Below are 24,687 nucleotides of genomic sequence, written 5' to 3'. Positions count from 1 at the left end.
AAGGGCTTTAATTAGATAAATTTAGATAGAGAGATTCTTAACTTTGGCATTCACCTTATTATGAAAGATCATGCGTTTTTTTTTTATAGTTTTACTTTCATTTTTAGAGTTATTTTTTATATTTAAATTAGAAGTAACTTTTATTATCATTAGCCTTCTATTTTTATTATTTTCACCACTATTGTTATGATCAATATTTTTTTTGTCAATATTATCATCATTATCATTTTTATTATCACTAATTAATTATTGTTAACATCACTTAATTAACCTTTCACTCAATATTTTTATTATTATTGTCATTATTATTATCACTTAGTCCTTCACTTGAGATTTTAAAATAATTTCAATTCTAATAGAATTGGAAATAAGATTGTAATTCTACACACTACATGTACAATTCCAATTCTGAATTGCACTTCCAATTTCACGTGTCAAATGCACCCTCAAAGAAAAAATTAAATAGCCAAGCCTCATTTGCTTTTTTATTTAGTTTTATTTTTTACACTTTTACATTAAATTGGATCATTAGCAATACATTTTTACAAATGTTTTTTTTTATAAAAAAACTTGTTGGTTAGTCTGTTATTATAACTCATTTAATGTTGGGAGTCCCACTTTTAAATAGGCTCCCAATGTGTCCAGTCTCAATCCACAGTCCACACAAGTTGCAAGTTAATTAAATGAGTTGCTATACACTTTACCAAGGAACAAGGAGACATTAAGAAGAAAAAGAAAGTAAACATTCCTGTCCAAGAATAGAAATACACGAAAGGTCAAGGACTCAACAAACAAAGAAAAACTTTTATTCCCACAAAATAAAGCCATAAGAAAATTATATATTATTTCTCAGAAAATATTTTGCTTTCATGAGTAACTAAACCTACACTACCCTTTATTTTAGTGTATTATATATTCCTTCATTTGAAGGCTTAGATGCAGTGGATGAGTTTGGATACAAAGTTAAAAATATTTTTAAAAGTTTCTCTACGAAAAAAACTTTATATTTTATGTAAAAAAAACTCTTAAAAGCACTTTAAACTGGTATTCAAACAGATCTTAGAGTTTGCATTTCTCAGGACCCCATCTCTATCATGTGTGTGGTCTACACTCACCCCTCCATTCTCATTCATTAATAACAACCTCACAAAAACAAAAGCACACACACACACCTATGCTCGCTCGATCATCGAATGAAAAAACCAACCAAAAACCCTTTCTTTCACTTTGGTTGTCTCTTCTACACCACTTTCCCTTCACCTTCCGTTCTCCACTCACTACTACTAACATAAATTAAAAACACGCCATGAACAACAACCCAACAACAATCATCGGTTCCACTACCCACGGATCAGAAGAAGAAGATGAACACATCACTGAAATAAGGGAAATCCACGCGTTAACCCCGCCGCCGCCACGTGGCAGAGCCTGGGAGACAGTGCATACCCACAGGTCAAGCTCTCTCTCCGTAGCTTCTGAAGGCGGCGCCTCTTCCAGCGAGAACTTCAGCATGAGCAGAGAGTTCAGCGCTCTGGTTCTCGCAGGGTCCAGCATCGACCACGACAACAGCAACAACAACAACAGCAACAGTCCCATGAACGAAAACAACAATAGTAACAGCTTGTTGGGGAGGATCAGAGAAGAGGACTTGATGGAAGAGACGAACCCTTTGGCGATCGTGCCGGATAACCACCCTCTGGACCCGGTTCCGTCGTCGTCGTCTCAGGGAGTAAGGGGTGGCGGCGCTGCACGTGAGGAGCACGTGTCGGTTCAGCGGGTGAAGAAGGAGGAGGTTGATGCCAAGATATCGGCGTGGCAGAACGCTAAGGTTGCGAAGATTAACAACAGATTCAAGAGAGAAGACGCTGTGATCAATGGGTGGGAGAGCGAGCAGGTTCAGAAAGCTTCCTCCTGGATGAAGAAAGTTGAGGTAACTAACGTTTTTTTTTTCTCAAGGTGTTACTTACTTCAGGTACTTGCATGTTGATCTTCGTGGTTTTTTTTTTTTTTCTATGTTTGTGGTGATTAGTCTTGGTGGGTTGATTGGATTTCTTTGAGGTTATGATTACTCTAAAAAACAGAGCAGTTGTATTGATTGACAGTTGATCCAATCAATACATCAGTTTTTTTTTTTTTATTTATTGAAAAACATTCATTTATTAATTTTTTATAAAAATATATTAATAGAAGGATTCGAATATGTGATTTTTTTTTCTCATCATTTTTAAATCATTAGACTAATTTTATATATCCCTATATGACCATGTTAACTTCGAAATTAAAGAGAAATTGAATAAGATTGGCTGGTGAGTGATTGTAGCGATGATTATGTCATTATTATTGTATTACTATTATTCTTATGGATGGATTTTATATAAAGAAGAAAAGGTGGGGAATTATTTTCCCTTGGTTGTTGGGGAACCAAAGAAGGAGGGAAAGAAAACCAGTAATAAATGAACAAGAGATTCAATGCCAATCTTCATTCCTTTATTATTTTTCCTTATATTGACTATTTCCAAGAATGACCATAAAAATACATCGAATTTTCATCACAGATCTTGCTCGATTAAGGTGAGTATTCGTAATCACATGTGTACGTGCACATAATTGATTATTTTCTTGTCAACAACTAAAACAGGAGAATCTATCAAAAGAAAAATACTAGACTTCATCTTTTTGTTTTCTTGTCACATCATATATTAAATTTATTATTTTTGTATCTCAATCTTTGCTCCACCCAAAATAGGACAGGGGTTTAATTACAAAATAAAAAATAAAAATGATAGGAGAGGGCTTTACACTCCAAACTGTAAGGTTAGTGTTAGCTACAGCAGCTACTACTTTTGTGTATCTAACAGTATGTATGTATGTATGGGTTTTTCCACATTCCCAGCATCATATATAATACCACAGGCTTAATTATCACAGGCTAAAGAAAAGAATGATGTGAAGATATCACGGGAATTATGAGTCCTTTGAAAAGTTGAATTACAACTAATAGGTTCTTTCTTTGACAGACAACCTCTCAGTTTTTACCTTTTTCTTTTTCTTAGCCTTGCTCAATAGAGCCTAAAACACCATCCACCAACAATCAATTCCCACAATGGTACATTCTCTTGGTAGGATAATGATCTAGTGAAAAGCGGTTCCTATGGTCTGCATTTATTGCCTTATTATTGAAGGTAGCTAGCTACTCTTACATTGACAGCCAAAAAGGTGGAAATATTATGTTACCCACCAACAAGTAGCAAGTTGTCCAATTATTTTGATTTCATGAATTTTAACCAATACTACGTGGCCATATAGTAAAACAAAACGTTGACTGATTAAACAACATACGGTTCTCTACAAAAAGTTATTATTACGTTTCTGTTCAAAAAAATCTCATGTATTGTGCAGAGGAAGCTGGAGGAGAAAAGGGCAAGAGCAATGGAGAAAATGCAAAACGACATAGCAAAAGCTCATAGAAAAGCAGAGGAGAGAAGGGCATCGGCAGAGGCAAAAAGGGGAACCAAAGTGGCAAGGGTTTTGGAGATTGCTAGTCTCATGAGAGCAGTTGGAAGACCTCCTGCCAAAAAATCCTTCTTCTAATAAGCTGTTCAATATTTCATATTTTCAACTTTTGAAACACATTTTTAGACAAAAAGGAAAAAAAATAAAATAAAAGCAAAAACAGAATGAGAGAATATTATTTATGGGCATAAGATATGCCATAGTCTATATAACAGGCCCTTTTCTTTTTTTAAGTAGCTAAAGGGTGCAAGATGGATTGCAGTAAGCAGCACTATGATGAAAAAAAAAAAATTGAAGATGAGGCATATGTGTCATATTATGTGAGGGACCAATTGGAGTGTTTTTAAGTGATTGGAGTGTTTGAATGAATGTGATAAGTGGTGTCACGCTTATTTGACTGTGCTGGTTGATAAACACTATTTGTGTTTTTTTTTTTTGTACATTAATATATTGCTTCTTTGAATTAGTTGCCTCCCATCACTAGCAAATGCCCACACCTTACCAAACCGTGCCAGGTGCTCACCTACAATTGTACTACTGTTAATATATATTCTCTAAATTATGAGATTATTGTTTACCAAACTGCTCCCAACAAATCAATCTAATCAGTTGTTAATTCTCAAATCATATCTCAGAAGACAAATAATTAATTGTTTAGCTTATGAGTTGCAAAACCGTTCTAATTAACATCTAAGTAATTGCATGCTTAACGCTCTAAAATGCATGTCTGACTTTGACATGAATGAAGGTGAGATTTTTTCATCTGTAGTAGCCTATACAGATACCTTAAATGGTTCAGAGAGAAATATATTATTTTTTTCCAATCCTAACATCAAATTAAAATTCTGAAATAATCAGTTAACCAGGAAAAAGAGTAGCTAGATAACTATCAATATACAAGACGAGTAGACGACTTAGACGAGGGAATGAAGTACATTGGATAGCCATGTTTTTTCAAAGTGAAAAATGATATAGAATACAAAAAAATTATAATGTATTTACTTTTAATTTAATATGTTAAATTTATGTGTTATTTCAATTTGAATCAAACATAAATAATTGAGAATTTGGACAAGGTCAAGGTATGTTTATTTATTGTCGGATGACCACTCGAAGAGTGGGACACATTTTTTATTACTTTAAACCATTAAATAACATAAATTATGATTAATCTTTTTGCAACGTTAAGCATCACAATTTTATCAATAGAGTTTAATTCAGTTAATTGAATAATATTTGAATTATTGTAAAATTTTTAATACCTATTTTTAATTCCTATTTTTAATTCCTATAAATCAAACATCACAAATTTTCAACTTGTTTATAAATTATATAAGTTTACTTGCATATAAGGTAAACACGATATCGTCTTTATTTTCTCCAATTCGTACATGTTTTGTCTTCCATCTAGTATTTACCAATGGAAAAAAGTGTCTTGCGCTGTTCATTCATTAGAATTTGCTTGTTTTCTTAATCTAGCTTAGGGTGCTATTCAGCTTGAAAACTCGAATTCTCCTCGGCCACGTTACCAATAATAATTTCAAAACTACGTACCACTATCAATAATCACATCAAATAAGCTAGACTTGGTGATAGTGTACTTGGGTTGAAAAAGTTATTGCCTCATCTTCTTATTTTGGTATCAACACTATTATTCTTACCAAATGATTTTAGTTTTTAACCATCACCACTATATATAATCCCCATCTGGCCCACAAAAAATATCTCATCATATCACCATTCTCCCTCCATCATAGGGATTTGTTTCCTTCGTCCTTTCACATATAAGTACTATTACCTTATTTGTGCTTTTCAATTTAGATGATGCATAATTATTTTCATTTGTAGCGCTTAATTGTGATTATTATATAATCTACTTTTTGAAGGAAAGAAGGAAAGTTCTAAAATAAGTATCAATAAACAAAAATCATATATTTGTTGTTAATTTCTATAGATCAGTATTGTATCAATCATCGTATTTTCTCCAAAAGTGCTTATTATTTAATTTCCTTGTAATAACAGCTCCTTTATATAATGAGGTTGTAATTTGACATAATAAGAAATACAGAATCCTTATGGTTCTTTCTTCTATATGGTATCTAGAGCGGTTGTTCCTTATGTTTGATTTTTTTCTTGCCAAACTATGGCAAGAAGATCATTCTTCTCGTAGTGTGCCTTTTGCAGTAGCTACAGGTTCCCCTGGTGAGGCTACTGGGATAGAATTTGAGTCTACTGGAACTTCGAGCTTCCTTCTCACGAAAGCATCCAAGGTATTTCAACTGCTGTGAAATTTAGTACTATGAATGATTTTTGGATTGTTGATTCTGGTGTCACGGATTACATGACAAATAAATTAACCAATCTTTTAAGATTTCAAAAAAATTTCTACTCCATCTCTGGTGTCTGTTGCCAATGGATATGGTATTCTTGTTATTGGGAAAGGAAAACTTAAGCTATTCCCTAATGATGTGGCATTGTGTGTTCCTTTTTTTCCTATTCAGTTGCTCTCGGTTCAAAAACTCACCCAAACACTTAATTGTCGTGCTGTTTTTCTTCCGCACATGGTGTTTTTTTAGGACCTTGTCACCAAAAAGACGATTGGTGAAGGATTCTTCTTACAAGGACTCTACTACATCTCAGGAAATTTTCTAAACACCAAGAGTTCTGCAATTGCTACCTTCTATTCTTCCTTGATAGACTAAACTCTCTGGCATCAACATCTAGCACATCCATCAAAAAATGTCCTCACAAAATTATTTCCTCATTTTGAAAATGAATCTATCTCTTGTGATACTTGTCATTTTTCTTCTAAGTCTACTAGATTACCATTTATTTCATCTTAATCTAAGCCTAATAAAATGTTTGAGCTTGTACACTCTGATGTTTGGGGACCTACCATTGAATCCTTTGACGGTTCTAAATATTTTATTACGTTGATTGATAATTTCTCTCATGTTACTTGGGTGTATTTATTGAAATCTAAAAGTGAGTTTATGGATGTTTTTAAGGATTTTCACATGCTTGTCTTAAATCAATTTTTCATCAAAATCCAAATCCTTCATTATGATAATGACACCAAATACATGTCTAAAAGCATGACACAATATTTAAATTTTCATGGCGGCGTAGTGCATCAAATTAGTTGTGTTGGTACTTCTCAACAAAATGGAGTTGCCGAAAGCAAGAATAGAGACTTATTGGGAAAAAAAACTTGTTCCTTAATGATACAAATGCATGTTCCAAAACTTGTTTATATTATTAATCAATTGCCAAATCGAGTGTTACCCTTTAAATCTCCTCTTGAAGTTTTGCTGGGAAAATCTATTGATCCATCCCAATTAAAGGTATTTGGGTGCATTTGTTTTGTGCATAAGCAGATTCCTTTTCGAGATAAATTTGATTCACAAGCTGCTAAATGTGTCTTCTTAGGCTACTCATCAACAAAGAAAGGATATCAATGGTATCATTCTGACTTTGGAAAATTGTTTGTTACAAGAGATGTTGAATTTGAAGAAACAACATCTTACTATAACAAGTCTGAAGATGTTTTGCACGATGTTTTTCCTTTGCCTATTTCATACAATATTCCTATAGATTCTGAGTTAATTATCTCTCCAAACTCTCCTGACATTGCAATTGATACATGCAACAAACCCACTTGTCCTGCCTCTATTGATAAAGATACAGAATCTGCCAATACACCTTTAAACACAAAAGGAGCTTCATCTGATTGTTCCCAAGTTGATTCATTTGATTGCACTCAAGGTGAGTTAGTTCCAACTGAGCATGTGACTCTAGAGCTCCAAGATGTTCATCATCGTCAATATCCTGCTCGAAACCATGCACATCCACTAAATTTGCAAGATTTTGTTATTGTTAATCATGAAAATTGTATCTATTCCTTGAAAACAAAAGAATTTTCACAAAATGATTCTACTATTTACTGAATATTTTAATCTTTAAGATTTTAAAAGTTTTCTGTCAACTCCTAACTATGCAAAAGTAACATTCATTTCAGTCCTTTTTAAGTACAAATCGAACAAAAGTAAAAATTAATGTAGAAAAAGATTAAAATAAATAATTTTTTTAAAAATTAAGAGAGTAATAAAGAGTTTTTTTTAATAAAAATAATCTTAAGAGACTAAAATATCTAACCCATATACTTTCAAGAACTTGTTTACAAGTTCACTCACTCGATAAATTTCATCATCCGTCTTTTCTCTTGGCCAATGATCTCCCTATAATATTCACAGCTATGTCAGTAATCCAATTAATGCAGAAATTTTTTATATGAAGATTCATTAAAATAAGGATTATTAAAATTAGTGGACAATCGACATTACCTATTCACTTCTTGATCAACATGAATCAGCAGTGGTAGGCATTTTTCATCATTGCTACTGTAGAAAAGGATTGGTTGCCGGGCGACATAGGACACTTTGTTAAATGTGAACATGACATATGATAAGATGAAACGTCATGTTTTGGTAGATTGAGAGATCATTGAAATCATCCACCTACTGCTACAATTAATCTTATGGATTGACATATGTACGGTCAAGAGTCAAGATTTCATCATGGAGACGTCCTAATGTTCACATGTTTTGTAGCTGGGACTTTCTACACTCTCCTTTTTATGGGAGCAATGGCAAAATAAATTTCTGATAGGAACTGAATTGTAACATCAATTCTGTATTTTTTTTACACATCAAATTTGCATCCTCCTTGTATTTTCTTTATCTCTCTTTTTCATCTTATCTCTTGTTATCTATTTGTCACATTTCTCACTTTTTCTCTAACCTATCTCTGTCTTTCCTCTTTGTGCACAGAAAAATCTTTTTTTTTTAAATTTATTTATCAAAATATCATGTTCACAAGTCACAACAATATGAGACAATTACTAAACTAACGATATACCTCATTTCAAGACAAGTGCAATAATATTCAAGTATACTTCATATATCAGAAATCTAATATCATTTTCATGGTCAATTTTTCAATCCCATTTTCACTTTGGGATCAATTAGACAAACCCTTTATAATTTTAACTTTTATCAACACTGTTGTTGTGTTATGGCTAGTTGCCTTTGATCTACACATGCCCTCAATAATAGAAAAAAGTTAATCTATACATTCGGATGTATATATAATCCTAAATTTCATGTCCAAATTGAAAGGAGGAGGATTTCATATTTGCACATCCTTTTCTTTATTAGAAATCGAATTCAGGATTTCGTTAGTAAAACTATCAACTATGTAGTATATGTTGATTATTCCAAACTCTTAACTATTTTGGCTTCTTGCAGCAGCTCAAATAGTTCTCATCTCTTAACGGAACCAGACTTGGAAAAGATATTTGCTCGGTTTTCATACCTGAAATGCTGCTTCTTGTAATATATAGGAATTAATTATCTGAATTTTATATTCTTCTTGTTTTTTTTTTTTTTGTAGTTAGATTCTGTTATGGAGTCAATGCCACAAACAAGATTCCTTAATAAGGCTCTAGAGTCTAGAGTTTGGTCATGCAATTGTTTTTGTTGTCAGTAAGATAAATAGATTTTCTGTTGGTTCAGATTTTGTCATAAATTCTACTTTTTATCTCATTAAAATTGAACTTAACAGATTAACTGGTACTCACTTAACTTGTGATAACTTTTGTACTGTTCACAAACAGGGTTGGAAGTTTGTCATTGGTCAAATTTCAACATTGATTTTTTTTATTCAAGATGGTATGTGGGAGGAACAAATATTTTTTTTTTTCAGAATCGAAGTGTTGCTCGCTGGAAAATTAAAACGGATCATTTGTTTGAAGCTTGAAGGATTATAACTGTTTCAGTATAATGATGGAAAACATGCTTCAAGTATCATAGCTTACAACATTTTCTTTTTCTGGATGCAGCGTGAACTTTAAGCAATGTATACTCGTACCATAAAAAAAAAAGTTGGACTGTCTCCGGAAAATGAGGCACAAAACCTTGAGGCACTGTTTGAGTCCATAATCAGATTCAGATGCCTCCCTGGACCAATTATTGACGAAGATAAAGCACTACAAATGTCTGTTAATGTTGTTTGTTATATCACTTTTCTTGATATTGTTTATTTCAGTGTTCTGTTGGATGGTTTTTTTTACATTCCCAATTTTCTGTATAGTGCTATCATGCCAACTCATTAGCCATGTAACAATTAGTATCATGTACTAGTACTAAAGCTAGTTCTTATTACCATGGACATGCTCAAATGAAATCTATTATATAATTCCTCGGCTGACAACAATATTTAAACCTGTATTTTGGTTTATATTTTGCTCCAACATTTGTTAGTACTGTAAAGCCATGTTACCTTGTAGAGCAATTTCAAATTTCCCATACCTATGCTAATGCAGTGATTCCTGTTACACAACTGGATTATATTCTGGATGGCTGTGTTGAATAAATTCAAGAAGATGAAAATAGGGGTCACTCCTACAAGTATGCAAATGTCCAAAATTATAATAGGTGAAAAGAAAACAAGATCTTCACTGTCAACCAGTGACTAACAAATGTTTTGACAGGTATTCCTGCTGTAACTGCAGAACTCACTAATGTTTTTTTCTTTGATCGGCAAATGTTACTTTGTTAGTTTTATTATAAATCTCAGTAGGAGGGATTCCTGCTGTAACTGCAGGACTCACTAATGTTGTTTCTGCTAAAGAGTTGAAAGAGTCAAATCACACACCATTTGATCTCATGCCCATATATAGAGATGGATAGAGAGAGCAAATGTTCATAGTTGATTATGTAGAGGGATGAGGTACAAAGAAAATACTGAATATTGTTCACTTGCAACTTTGTATAGTGATTAATTGACTATATATTATCAGAAAATTGAGAAGAGAAGCATATTATACCAAGTTGACGTGGCCATACATCGTAGAGCTCATAGAATAGAAGAGGAGTTCTATAAAGGTAACTGTGGGATTGATTGAAAATGATATAAGATACAAATGAGGGGGAGTTTGAGCTCTACTTAGAGAGCTTATTAGAGAGATAATGAACCACTAACAAGCATTCCTCACAACGTAACTAAACTAATTTTTCAGCTAACTAATGCTCTGTAACATATATAGCATTGATAAACAACAAAAGATGAATTGTTCATGATAAGATGGATGGTGAATTGCAATACTAAACAAGTGCCTTGGGCTAAATTTCTGTGATGATTTCTAATGCTGTCTCTAGAGTTTTAATTACCTTATCCTTTAAGTTTGTGAAATGAGGGACACTTTGTCGCTTTTGAATGTGACTGAACAAGTTAATGTGAGGAGGCTACTGCTTTTGGCCTCTATATGCATGTGTTGGTTTATAAGAGCTTTCCTCATTTTGAACGTATTGATAAGTAAAACGCTAGTAAGATATTTTGTCAAGTTCTAATCGTTTTAGAATCAAATTTTGCATTTGCTAAGACCTAAGCTTGTAATCATATTAACCACTTCTTTTTTTGTTTCTTTCCCAACAAGTTCAGTCAACACTATAATCATCACAGAATCCTTTGACCCCGTGACCACACCCAAAAACTGTAAAGAAAATTAGAGGTTGTGTCACTCGCAAATTTTTTTAATCCAGCACAAGTTGAAAATTAAATCATTCCTTAAGATGAATTATTTGAGTCCTGGCAACTATAGGCAATTTTACTAGCTAACAAGAGTCAAGGAAAGTTCCCAAATGACGCATTTCAACCTGGTGTAAGTAGGACTCAATTTTATAATCTCAATTTGCGGTTAAGAAGCTTCCATGAAACACACTTTTGTCATAAGATATTAGTAAATGTTTGAGTTGGACGGGAAGAATAAGCCACCACAGTAGACCCACAGAAGAATTTTTTTCTAGAGGTATATATACGGCATCTTGTATGAATCTTATACATCATGGACTATGTCATTCTTCCTCGTTGGAATTACCTGTTGATTTAATTAAACAAAGTTGACTTTGTTGGTTTAGACGGCTTCTAGAATCCCATTAATCATCACAGGTTCACAACCGTGTTTCTTACAAGTCAATAATTTTACACATGCCATTGTTGACTTTGCTCAGTATAACTATTAACACAATAATCTTGTTGAACATATATGGGGGAGGAGATACATGTTATCGAATCTTACCTTATCCACTAATAATTAGAAAGATGGTATTTACAAATTAAATTAGCTTGTTGGTTTCTTGGTTCATTTATTTGGTTGAGGACCTACCTTATATTCAGAATAATTGTCAAGCATTTTCTTTTCTGGCCGCAAATTTTCATTTTTGTTTTTTGCTTGCATACCGTGTCACATATATATGGAAGGATCAACAGGGATTGCGTCCAGCTAAAAGGGAATAATCTCTGATAAAGTGGTGAATGTTCAAGTATTTACTAAGGGGAAAAAACATATATACGGAAGGAATGCCACTGGATTGTAAAGGTGGTTGGTATTATGAATATTTTTTCTCTTTTTCTTTTCTATTCTAATTGTTCTTAGTGACTAATTTTATAAATAAGAAAATTATAACTTAATAAATAAATTATTGATAAAATGTCAAGATGTGAACTTTTTGGGGAGGCTGTGAAAGCATCCAAAGAAAGGTGTTGTGCCGAAGAAATTAGGTGTTTTATGAGATGCTTACATTGAAGAGAGTAAAACGAGCAATGTATACAATTAGAATCCATTTAAGCACCCAAAAGAAGGTGTTTCATTAGAGATGCTTTAAAAAGACTTTATCTCTAATTTCTTTGAAGAACTCTTTTTGAACCATAATAACAGGTGTAGTTGATTTTGATCTTAAGTTACATATAAGATGAATGTAAATATTATATTTCTCAATAACGAGATTAATGAAACAATATATATGGTGCAATAAGAATACTTTAGAGGATAAATGATAAATATATAAAATATTTAAGAGTTAAATATAAACAAAAATATAATTAAAAAATAAAAATCAATATAATTTTAACATTTAAGCAAATAGATAAATAAATGCATTTTTTTCTTTTAAAAGTGAACGGATAAAAAAAAATAGAAATACTGTACGAATTAATGACAATAACCCCAATCATAATCCAACCAAGCTTCTCAAGCTATGTTTGGATATTGCATCAAGAATTGATCCCAAGTTGATCCTAGTATAATAAAGTAAAATGCAATAAAAGGAAACTTATGATTTTCTTATTGAATAGTATTTTTTTAAAATTTATACTATGTAAAGTTTTTGTTGTATTATTTGAGAAGTGAAGCACCATGTTATTGAGTATATACTGAGGACATGTTTAGTCATTTTGAGTGTCTCTTTGTTCTACCAAAAAAATAATTTAATTATTCGAATGTTATTTTTATTTAAACATAGAGGGAAGGATTTAGGCTATGATTATTTTTAGCAAAACTAGTTAAAAGGTGAAAAATTAACTAAAAATTGATAATTGAAAGCTGAAAAAATTATCTTATTAAATTATAAATGTTCGATAAAGTTAACTTTAACTTAACTTAAAAGTATAAAGTGATAAAAACAAATCATGATTTATTTAAAAAAGATAACTAAGAAATTAGTTAAATATATTGAGTATAAAAATGAAAGAAAATATAAAAGCTACAAGTTAGCGTTTTAAAAAATATTACTTTAAATAATATTTCAAAAAACGTTAAAAGCTACTAAAAAAATTTATTTACCAAATAGTCAAATAAATTTTTCAACTTCTAAAATATATTAGAAGTTAGGTGAAATGTTTTGTCAAACATAGAATTGACAAAATTAGTTGAAAAACTAATTGAAAACTAAAAAACTAACTTATTAGATTATAAATACTTGATAAAATCACGATTTATTTGAAAAGAATAACTAAAAAATTGGACAAATATATTGAGAATAAAAATGAAAGAAAATATAAAAAGGTAAAAGATAGTATTTTAAAAAATATTACTTGAAATAACATTTCAAAAAAATTAAAAATTACTAAGAGGCTAAAAAATATTATTTACCAAATAGACAAATAAATTTTTCGATTAACAAAAAAAATTAAAATTAACTGAAATATCTCATCACAAATTACATGAGATTTAAGTATATAAAATGATTTAATAATTAAATAAAAAAGACTAAACAATTCTACCTCATTTTATTAAATTGGAAAGATAGGAAAATGAGAATATGAGATGAAATAAATTTTAACATATTTCATTCCATTTTATTATAATTTTAAACAATAAAACAGATTAAAGTTTCATTTAATTTTAAACAATAAAACAGATTAAAGTTTCATTCTTAGATGATGTCCAATATGGGGCATTTTCAGGATTCCCTTTAGTAAAATATTTGGTACCAACAGATCAATCTTTTTATGAAGCTAACAACTTTTATTAATACGTTGCCTCCTTTAAATGAACCCACATGTACAGTACAGCAAGGGAAGGTGACCTACATTTGTCTTTGCAGTTAACACTCCACCAACCGTCAAGGGATTTTCATCTTCTAAAGAAACAAGACCAATATTCACTATCAAAAGAGAGCGTCCATATTGATATAATTTTTTTCGAAAATTAAATTGTTAATATAAATATTCACTATTTATATAATTTATTAGTGACTGACATGCATTGAACACGTGACAAACACTAATAACCTTTTTTTAATTATTATTATTATTATTATATTCAACACTAGTATTAAAGTAAAAGTTTTCATCGGTCAATTGAATGGCAGACTAATGTTATCTATTTCATTATTATCTAGCCCACACTAGGTTGACTACTCAGTCGGCTAACCTAACCTTTTAAGCTTACTTTTTTAAAAAAGTGTTTTTTAATAAAGTAAATAGTTTTTTTTATGTATTTTCCTACATTATTTGTTTAAAAAATAGTTTTTGACTTTTTCAACAATCAAATTCTATTCATTTCTTAAAAAATCACTTTTTTTCAAAATCACTTCTTTTAAATGTAAACAAATTGGACTAATAAATGTTGTTTTTTTTACAAAAGACTAATAAATGTTATACCCTAATATATTAAAAGAAATATAAACTATTATGCTGAAACTGTTATAAATTGAATCAAAAAAATTTAAAAAGTATATAAAAAATAATAAAATAATGTCAATAAATTTGCATGAGTATAAATAATTGTTATAATGTGAAGACAAAATTGTGTAGACTATCCGTGGACTTTATTTCGCTTTTTCATGGCTTATGATTGTTTATTAATATCTGTAATACATTTTGGATTTTATAAATTTTGAGCATGCGCTAAAAAATAATTACTATTATAATATTCAATTTTTAAAAACTAAAAATATTTAATATTTTAAAACAAACAATTAATGTTATTTTTTAAAATCATCAAGAAGTAGTATTTTTTTTACGAAACAAGTTTACAACATATATTATTTTTAATTCATTTTCATCATCATTTTGAATTTTGAAGCATTTCTTTAGTTCATGTCTTAACTACTCAGTAATTTTGTTTTAATTTCAAATACAAAATTATAATTTTATTCATTCAAGTGTAATTTAAAGTGCAAAGTTTTATAATACCAATCCTCTGATGAGTGGCTGCTCAACCTTAATATATATAGTTCTAAACAGACAAATCTCATTTGAAACTTTCAAGTGAGCCCACCAGTAAGGACATTGAATAATGAAGGGTAGATGTTATTTTTTATGTTTTAGTGTTTTTTTAGTTTTAATATGCTAAATTTTAAAAGTTTTATTTTAATTTTTTATATTTTTTAAGAGTTTTATTTTTGTCATTTTGGGTTAAAACATTAAATATATTAACAGGAAAATGTGATCTGTCTATTAATACTAATTAAGGTGATGATATAACATGTTAATTTAAATGACATTTTTAAATAATTTCATTTTAATATTTTAAGTTTTTAAATAGTTTCATTTTGATATTTAAGTTTTTAAAATATTTTATTTTAATCATTAAATTTGTGAAATGATACATTTTAATATTAATATATATATGATGTAAGGATCAAGTGAATGTAATTAAGGATATTCTACAAAAACTGTCATATAGATCTTACCTTAGACATCTATACAATAACTTAAGGAAGTACTTCCCTAAGTAAATGTTGTGGAAGTTCATGTCACAAAGGTTTTAGTCCTAGTAGTTGAATATGATATCAGTGTCTGTAATTGAGGACATTCTATCAAAATTGATACAAAATTTTGTCTTACTTTTACAATAACTTCAAGAAGCACTTCCCTAAACAAATGTCATTTCCAAAGTCACATATCCTGCTTGAAAAGGTAGTCACTTACTCAAGACTAACGAAAATATAGCGTTATCATGTCTTTGTGTCTATATTTCTATTGCACTATATTATTTTTATATTTATAATATTTTTATTATTATATATTAAAGTGTATATTAATTTTAGTTCAGTATATTTTCTAAATACATGTTGATTTATATGAATTGTCTTACTTTTAAATTTTAGTAGTATAAAAGAATACCTAAGTTTAATAATTAGTGAAACAAAAAGTTACTTTACTTTTATTGTTAAGAGATTGAAGATTAAATTTGTTACAATATAATACTGATATACTAGGTTTGTTTTTGAGTCGAATGTTGTAATGTATTTACTATTTACATTTTTTTAGCATCATTAATTGACTTATTTATTTGCAGGTACACACATAATTAATGTATCTAATTCCAAAATAATTTTCATATGCAAGTGTGCATATAAATCAATTAATAATATTAACAAAAACTATAAACAATAAATACATTATAACATTCAACACATCTAATTAAAAATAATTTTGATAGAATATCTTCAATTAGATACACTAAACTCTGACATCATATATACTTTTTAAAACCAAAATATATCATTTTACAAACTTAATAAACCAAAAAGAAACTATTTAAAAAACTTATCAAAATAGAACCATTTAAAAACATAAATAATTAAAATAAAAACATTTAAAATAATGTTTTTTCAATTAATTAACATGTTACATCATGTTCCAATCAATATTACTAATATGTTAGATTTTTCTGTTGACATATTTCATATTTCATATTTCATATGAAAAAATTAACACGAAATTCTTTAAAAACATAAAGATGAAAATGAGATGTTTATTGTAATTTCTTAAATTAACCATATATTTTTTTTTTAATAAGCTTAAATTAATAAAGGAGGGGGACGGAGGGAATGAGAATTTACTCACAAGTTTGACTTTATGTGAACTCGAATAAAAATACCGAAACCATTAAAAAAAATGGTTAAAAACTTGACATAGTGGATGTCCCGGCGGCATTGAAAACGATCATACGTTTCCTCCGTCACAATTGAATGACCGCCACCGTAAGCACCCACCGGCCAACTTGGCAGGAGTTCTTTAATAGCATTTGTTTAGTATTTTTTTTCCACAAAAGAAATAAATTTCAACTTTTTAGGTGCGTGACTTTGAACTTTGTTATTTACACCACCACCCTTCCGTGTTGTTCACCAAATGTCACTTCCGTAATTTCACCCAACCCAAAAGGGCAGTCAATGGAACTCACTCATCATTATCACTCAGTCCACACTCATCACTCATCCAATAACAAAAAAATAAAATAGATTAAAAATTAAAAATAAAACAATCTTTTAGTTTAGTTTCCTTTCCCACATAGAGAAATAAAATAAAAAAAATAATAATAATTTATACCAACAAATAAAGAGGATATATCTTTTAGTAATCACCTTTTAATCTCTATTTTACAAGAATTATTTTGCCCTTCAAAACTTACATATTTTTTTTCATATAACCGCTCATGTTATATACAAATGATTCATGGAACCACACATTTTATGTAAACTGTTCACTTTTTCCAAAATACAATAACTATTTATATTTTCATTCTTTTCGTAAACAAAGTCACAACAAATGCTTTTATATTGTGATTTGAAGTAAATTATGATGCAATGTGGCGAAATGACGACAATAGAGAAAGACTGCGGTGGTGCTAGAATAAGAACATGTTGTATTATAAATGTGAAAATAATTGATGCAAAAATTTTAGAGTCAAGTAAAGGAAAAAGAAGATAGAGGATAAATAAGATAAAAAGATTGGTTATTGATTTGAATTATTTATCTTATTTAAAAAATTGTAATACATATTTCTTGTGTGTAAAATTCACTTATTCAAGTTTATACCGATTATCATATTGATATTGTAGTTAAATTTAAATTATTATAGAAATATATACTATCTTATTACATTTGAATTGTTATGTTATCTTGTTAAATTGGGATAATATATCTAAACAAAATAATCATGTATCTGAACTAGAAACAAAACATATTACTGTTAAATAATTAACAAATATTTTATAACATATCCAACAAACTGATAAAAAATGATTGTTAAAATATGAATTGAATAGAGAAAATTATAGAACACTTCACGATTCAATATTATTCTTTAAAACATTAATTATGTTCAAATTCATTAAAGAATTTCATGTATTTTAAACTAATTTAGTAATTTATGCTATTTGATTAAAAGTATATAAAAATAAGGTTTTTAAATATAAAAAAGTAGCAAGAATTAAATAATGAAATAAATAAAAAATTAACAATAGAGATTTTTTTTTAAAAGTGATACGAGATATTTGTGATAAAATTTATTAAATTAGAAAAAATATATACATACAATTATATTATTTATTTACAATTTTTATTATAAATGATGATAAATAATAGAATCATAAAAATATACTCCTTTTGTTAGTATTTAAACATTCAAGTTCATATTGTAATTTAGTTATTAATTTTTAATAATTTATTTTATTCAGCAGTTATAATATATAATAAGAAAAATTGTCACAATAGATTAAATTTAACACAACAAAAATGTAATAGCATAATAAAAATGTATTAAATTAGAAAAAAATAATTTACCTCAGAACATGAAATATATTGATTTTAACACAATAAAAAATATACAAAATATTAAATTTAGCGTAATAAAAATAAAAGTACGAATATACAAATATTATACGTTAATAATAATAATGAAGGAAGACGAAGTCTGAGCGAAACAAGTTTGACCCTCTCTGAGTTACCTTACGTTCCGTTCCCTTTCCTCCATGATGCTTCCAAACACGCGCTAAAATTCATCATCAATTCCATCCCCAAAACCCTTCTCATACACACCTAAATGATAAATCCACCCTTTCATCTCAATTCCATTTCACTCCCATACCACGCGTTTTAATTTCTCATTTCCTTTTTCTTCTTATTAATTTAATTTCCTCCTTTTTTTTTGGGGGTAAAAGAAAGAAAACATTTCCATTTTTTCTCAGATCTGCGAAACCTCGTAGCCCCCGAACATGGGAAACTGCTGCGCCACGCCGTCCACGGACGAAACGGCGAACAAGAAGGGCAAAAAGGGAAAAAAGGAAAACCCCTTCGCGATCGATTACGGTTTTAACGCCGCCGCCGCCGCCAACGGGTCGAAGCTCACCGTTCTGAAGTCCCCGACGGGCCGCGAGATCGAGGCCCGCTACGAGCTGGGCCGCGAGCTGGGTCGCGGTGAGTTCGGGATAACCTACCTCTGTACGGACAAGGAGACGGGGGAGGAGCTGGCCTGCAAGTCGATCTCGAAGAAGAAGCTTCGGACGGCGATAGACATCGACGACGTGAGGAGGGAGGTGGAGATCATGCGCCACTTGCCGCAGCATCCGAACATCGTGACCTTGAAGGATACCTACGAGGACGACAATGCCGTGCATCTCGTCATGGAGCTCTGCGAGGGTGGGGAGCTCTTCGACCGCATCGTGGCCCGAGGCCACTACACCGAACGCGCCGCCGCCGCCGTCACCAAGACCATCGTCGAAGTCGTTCAGGTTCGATCTGCTGCCTTGATCTGTGGTTTTTTCAGTTTGTTGGATTTGAATTTGTGTGAAAAAACTGAAAATTGAAATCAGGTTATGATAAGAAGAAAGGAAAAAAATGAAGTTGAAGTGTCTTCCAGATTAACTAGTGGTTTCGAGTTTGAGTCCTGAGTAGGTAGGCTGCGATAATTATTTGGAAGGAGAGCTTTACTGCTCGTAATGGTTTGACTTGAACAGGATTGTCTCTCGTGGAGGATACCTGTGATAAAAAAAAAAAAGTTAGAATTTCTTTTGGGGTTGGGGAGTTTTTATTTAATGAGCTGATTGCTTGGGTACGCTGTGTTTATTGTGTAGTAGTTTTTCAGTGAGGATTGATGGGGCATAGGTTATTAATTGGTGTTTACTTTGTTGTGTTGGGGTTTATGAGCTATTTTATGAGGTTCTGTCCTTTTTTGTTAAAAAAAAAGTGATTTTGTTTTATTTTTGAAGTTAGTAAGTTTGGTTGTGTGTGAGTGTTTTTTCTTTTTCAGTTTGGGTGCTATGGGGAATCTTTGCTCTTTTTTTGCCCCAGTGAGTACCTTGGTGAAATAGGTATTGAATTGTGGTTTTGTTTGTTGTTGTGTTGCAGATGTGCCACAAACAAGGTGTGATGCATAGGGATCTCAAGCCGGAGAACTTTTTGTTTGCAAATAAAAAGGAAACCGCAGCTCTGAAGGCTATAGATTTTGGGTTGTCGGTGTTCTTTAAACCAGGTAGTGCTTTTGGTTGGTGGTTGAATTGATGAATGTTGTTGCTTGATTTTCATTGCATTTCTGCAATGGTGCTTATACTGATTTATAGTTAACTCAAAGTTTGCCATTTTTGCCAGGGGAAAGATTTAATGAGATAGTTGGAAGTCCATATTACATGGCTCCTGAGGTATTGAAGAGAAATTATGGGCCAGAAGTGGACATCTGGAGTGCTGGAGTAATTCTATACATCTTACTTTGTGGTGTTCCGCCATTTTGGGCAGGTTAGTTTTGTTTTATGAATGATGATGTTTCTAAGATTTTCAAAGACTGAGGTTTTAAATGGCTCACTTTTAAGTCATTCTGGAGTTCATGCAACCAATGCACTGTAATATTTTCAAAGTTAGAATGCACTGGGGGATTTAATAAATTTAATTGTTCACTCTTCCCCTTCACTTTAGTGCTACTTCTTTTTCATTATTGTTACTTTTTGTATCTGATTAGTTTGATTTTCTAATTTTCTGTCTCTCTTCCTCTTTGGTAAAATGAAGAAACTGAGCAAGGAGTTGCACAAGCAATCATACGATCTGTTGTTGATTTCAAAAGGGATCCATGGCCAAAAGTTTCTGATAATGCAAAAGACCTTGTGAAGAAGATGCTAGATCCTGACCCGAGGCGGCGGCTTACTGCACAAGAAGTGTTAGGTAACATGCTGTGCGTATAGAATCTTGAGAGATGAATAGAAGTGTAGATTTTGCTTGACATTTCTGCTTAGCATCTTGTTCTTTTTTCCCTTTAAATTTTGCAATGTTGAAATAATCGTAACATTAATTGTTCACTAAATGCAGATCATCCATGGTTACAAAATGCAAAGAAAGCTCCTAATGTTTCCTTAGGAGAAACTGTTAGAGCAAGGCTCAAGCAATTTTCTGTAATGAACAAGCTTAAGAAAAGAGCTTTAAGGGTAATGTTCTGAACAATATTTGAATACCACTTGGCACTTGGGCAATCATCCGTGAAATGTTAATCCGTGTAATAACCATTCTAATTCATGAGTTAGTAATTTTTTCTTGATGGTTGATATTTCATGTGAACAGGTGATTGCTGAGCATTTGACAGTAGAAGAAGCTGCTGGGCTAAAAGAGGGATTCCAGCTTATGGATACAAACAACAGAGGCAAGATTAACATTGATGAATTACGAGTAGGGTTGCATAAACTTGGTCATCAAGTTCCCGAATCAGATGTCCAAGCTCTTATGGAAGCTGTGAGTATTGCTATCACCTTTTATCTCAAATCTTTATTCCAAAGCTGATACTTAAAAAATAAGTACCTTTATATAAGATTGAGGTCTTTTATTTTTTTTCAGCGTATTTTCTTTTTGATATGTGAAAATAAATGTAAACTTGGATCTTACTTAGTATAACTGTATTAGTTAATTTGCAAACACCAATAGGTTACTGGTTCTTTAACTAGGTATGCTTAACTAAAAAACGCCACAAGCAGGCATTCTTAATTCATTTCTTTCCCCAGTGCCATTTCTGTTCTTCCTTAAAAGAAGCTTCACAATTTAAAGTGCTACATGGTTGTATAATTTCTGTTAAATCATTGTATAACACACATGCCCTTAGAAGGTTGTCTTGTTCACTCCTAACCTTTGGGAGCTGCTTTCACAGGGTGATGTAGATGGGGATGGGCACCTAGATTATGGAGAGTTTGTAGCCATTTCTGTTCATCTAAGAAAGATGGGAAATGATGAGCATCTTCGCAAAGCCTTCCAATTTTTTGATCAGAACAAAAGTGAGTATATTGAGATTGAGGAGCTGCGTAGCGCCTTATCTGATGATCTTGACACAAACAGTGAAGAAGTTATCAGTGCAATTATGCATGATGTGGACACAGACAAGGTCAGTCCATTTTACCTTGTAGATCAATTTCTTTTTAGTTTATTTTTTTTCTGTGGTTATACATAAATAGTAGATATTTGTCACCATGTTTTGTTACTCGATATGCAGAGAAATTGGATAGCTTTGCTGCTTTCTTAATTTTCTTTTGGTTTCTTTTGTGTTATGCTGTTTTGCACTGAGAAGGATAGCTTAAAAAAATCTGTGATTATAGTCATTTCTGCATTCTTTAACCCTTCTTGGTTCTCTTTCCACCATTTGGTGTTCTGCGCCTATATGGAGCTGCATAGTGAACTTAGGTCCGTTTGATTCATTAAAAATCAGGTCACTGGACAGAACAAATATTTTTGTTCCACGTTTGATTTGAAAAATATTAGGGGACAACACAAATCAAACAAATGAAGACTTTTTGTTACTCAGAAAATTAGGGGACTACTTTTTGTCCGAAGTACAAAATATTAAAAAGATACATATATATCCCTGTTTATATCTCTTTAATAATTGAAAAAATTGTAAATAACCAACATAATCATTTTAAAAAGAAAACACCAGATTTTTTTATTCTAATCTCTCTTTTTATTTCAGTAAACTCGTTAAATTTGATATCAATTGTATTAAGATAATTAATATTAAGTATTTTAGTAAATTTTATATTATTTTACTTGTGTTGTTCATTATAAAATTGTCCTATAACTTTGTTTTTGTCCCGTTTTGTTCTTGTCGTGTCCAATACCTTAATTTTAACTAATCAAATGGACCTTAAGCGTGTTTTAAATAAAAAAATTGTTATAATTATACTCTTATTTGGAACTTTCCTTAAATCTTTTGTCCTCATGAAATTGCAGGATGGAAGGATAAGTTACGACGAATTTGCTACAATGATGAAGGCTGGCACAGATTGGAGAAAAGCATCAAGGCAGTATTCGCGAGAGAGGTTTGCCAGTCTGAGCCTAACGTTGATGAGGGACGGGTCATTGCATTTAAACAATGAAAAACAATAACGGTAGATGACTACTTTAGAAATGCCAATTTTTACTTTGGAAAGGAAAATTCGATAAAGAAGTCTATTTTTTAATTTTAACTCTCTTCATTGTAATTCTTTTCTCTAATACCCCATTTTTGGGTGAAAAAAGATAGGATATTGGCCCCAGCAGTGTTGTCTGTGATTTGAAGTATGTCTTTTTTTGGTTTGTTGAGGTTGTGGTAGGAGATAGGAGAGAGGGTTGGAGGGACTGGACATTGAACAAGTTTTCATTTGTGGCTGTAAATATGTTAAATTATCAAGCTTTATGTGTAATATGCCATTTTGCACAAACCTTGCCCTATGAATAATGTCTAAAATCTTGGACACGATAAAAAGAATAATTAACATGAAAATCAATTTTAACAATTTGTAGGGATATTTTGGTAGAAGAAAAAATATTTAATTGGAAAAATTATCAAGTGACCTTGAATACAAAGGTTATTATACGATATTCTTAAATGAATGAATAATTAGAAATAAATCGGTGGTTCGTTCTTGGATTTGGTCCTTTTAATTAAAGTCTCAAGTTCGAGTCTTAGGAATAGAAAAATATATTTGGAAGAGAAGAATCCTATTAAAGATGATAAGTTATATTTTTTGATAGAGGTTAATTAATGATATAATCAATAGATATTTTGTATCAATAATATGATTAAATAAAAAAATTAATTATTTGTCCACTTATTATCATATAGGATTTCATGGTCTATTATTTAAAATTTTATCTTTAGGATAAATCAGTGACCCATTTTGAATTTGAACAGTTAATTAAACATAATTCGTGAGTTATAAACATGATGATGTGTGAGTTATAAATTTTTTAGTTCATGTGTTTGGTTTTTAAAATTAAAAAATCGTCTAATATTTGATAACCTACTCCTATTTTGCATACTATAATTATGCCACAATGTCAAGTAGTGACTATGAAAATTCAAAATGCTAGAACACTTGGCAAATAAAATAAATCGATACTTGAAAAGATGTCTATTTAGGTCCGAGCTTGCCAACCAATGAAGTAATTCTTTTTTATCCTTAAGAATAAAAAACACTACCGGAGGATTTACGATAAATTATACATCATGTTTAACTAACAGAGTTAAGCTAGATTTCCTCAATATAATTGAGCAATTTTATGCTATACAAAAAGAAATTTATATCTTATAATAATCATGTACTATTAGAGAAAACAAAATACATATCAAATCAATAAACCCTACACAGGTAATGGTGAATTTTACTATAATTAGTTAAAGATGCGAGAGTTATATTCTTTATTCTTGAGTTAGGTTTTAAGTTTAATGAATTTTAAATTTAAATACACTATCAAAATCTTTTGGAATTGTAATGTTAATTCATCGGTGGATATCATAGAAGAGTATTGAAATCTTAGACTAAGCATATGAACAAAATATCTCTTTTGACTCGATCAATCTCAATTTTAGTTCTTAATGTTGTCATTGATGATCACTCTAACCTTCCTTTGTATAAAAAAAATAAATAATATTTTACTCAATTTTATAAAATCACATTCATCTTAATCTTTTTTCTCTTTATTTTTAATAATTTTTTTAATAGAAAAAGAGACTAAAGTGAACGGTTTTTACAAAATCAAGGATTAAAATAACAAACACTTATTATTTAAAAGGTTAGAACCAGAGTTTATTCGATCTCT

At 30.6% G+C, this 24,687-nt stretch overlaps 2 protein-coding genes across 2 annotated transcripts; both read left to right on the top strand.

The window, feature by feature from the left end:
- Positions 1 to 1,047: 1,047 nt before the first annotated feature.
- Positions 1,048 to 3,979, top strand: LOC114400378 (remorin 4.1-like). The gene is made up of 2 exons (XM_028362812.1): positions 1,048 to 1,930; positions 3,400 to 3,979. The coding sequence occupies exons 1-2, from the start codon at positions 1,307 to 1,309 to the stop codon at positions 3,589 to 3,591; spliced, it is 816 nt and encodes a 271-aa protein (XP_028218613.1). The 5' UTR covers positions 1,048 to 1,306; the 3' UTR covers positions 3,592 to 3,979.
- A 14,577-nt stretch (positions 3,980 to 18,556) lies between these two features.
- LOC114400150 (calcium-dependent protein kinase 32) lies at positions 18,557 to 23,306 on the top strand. Its single transcript, XM_028362451.1, has 8 exons — positions 18,557 to 19,373; positions 19,990 to 20,113; positions 20,230 to 20,373; positions 20,641 to 20,793; positions 20,938 to 21,053; positions 21,187 to 21,354; positions 21,764 to 21,994; positions 22,837 to 23,306. The coding sequence occupies exons 1-8, from the start codon at positions 18,858 to 18,860 to the stop codon at positions 22,990 to 22,992; spliced, it is 1,608 nt and encodes a 535-aa protein (XP_028218252.1). The 5' UTR covers positions 18,557 to 18,857; the 3' UTR covers positions 22,993 to 23,306.
- Positions 23,307 to 24,687: the final 1,381 nt, after the last annotated feature.

Source organism: Glycine soja, chromosome 19 (assembly GCF_004193775.1).
Source record: "Glycine soja cultivar W05 chromosome 19, ASM419377v2, whole genome shotgun sequence".
NCBI classification, from domain to species: Eukaryota; Viridiplantae; Streptophyta; class Magnoliopsida; order Fabales; family Fabaceae; genus Glycine; species Glycine soja.
This window is presented reverse-complemented; position numbering and strand designations above follow the sequence as displayed.

Excerpts from the sequence above, each read along its gene's own strand:
- LOC114400378 (XM_028362812.1), top strand. The coding sequence starts at position 1,307 with ATGAACAACAACCCAACAACAATCATCGGTTCCACTACCCACGGATCA. Across the intron at positions 1,931-3,399 it reads CCTGGATGAAGAAAGTTGAG|AGGAAGCTGGAGGAGAAAAG; the intron begins GTAACTAACGTT and ends TGTATTGTGCAG.
- LOC114400150 (XM_028362451.1), top strand. The coding sequence starts at position 18,858 with ATGGGAAACTGCTGCGCCACGCCGTCCACGGACGAAACGGCGAACAAG. Across the intron at positions 20,374-20,640 it reads TGTTCCGCCATTTTGGGCAG|AAACTGAGCAAGGAGTTGCA; the intron begins GTTAGTTTTGTT and ends GGTAAAATGAAG. Across the intron at positions 21,995-22,836 it reads ATGATGTGGACACAGACAAG|GATGGAAGGATAAGTTACGA; the intron begins GTCAGTCCATTT and ends ATGAAATTGCAG.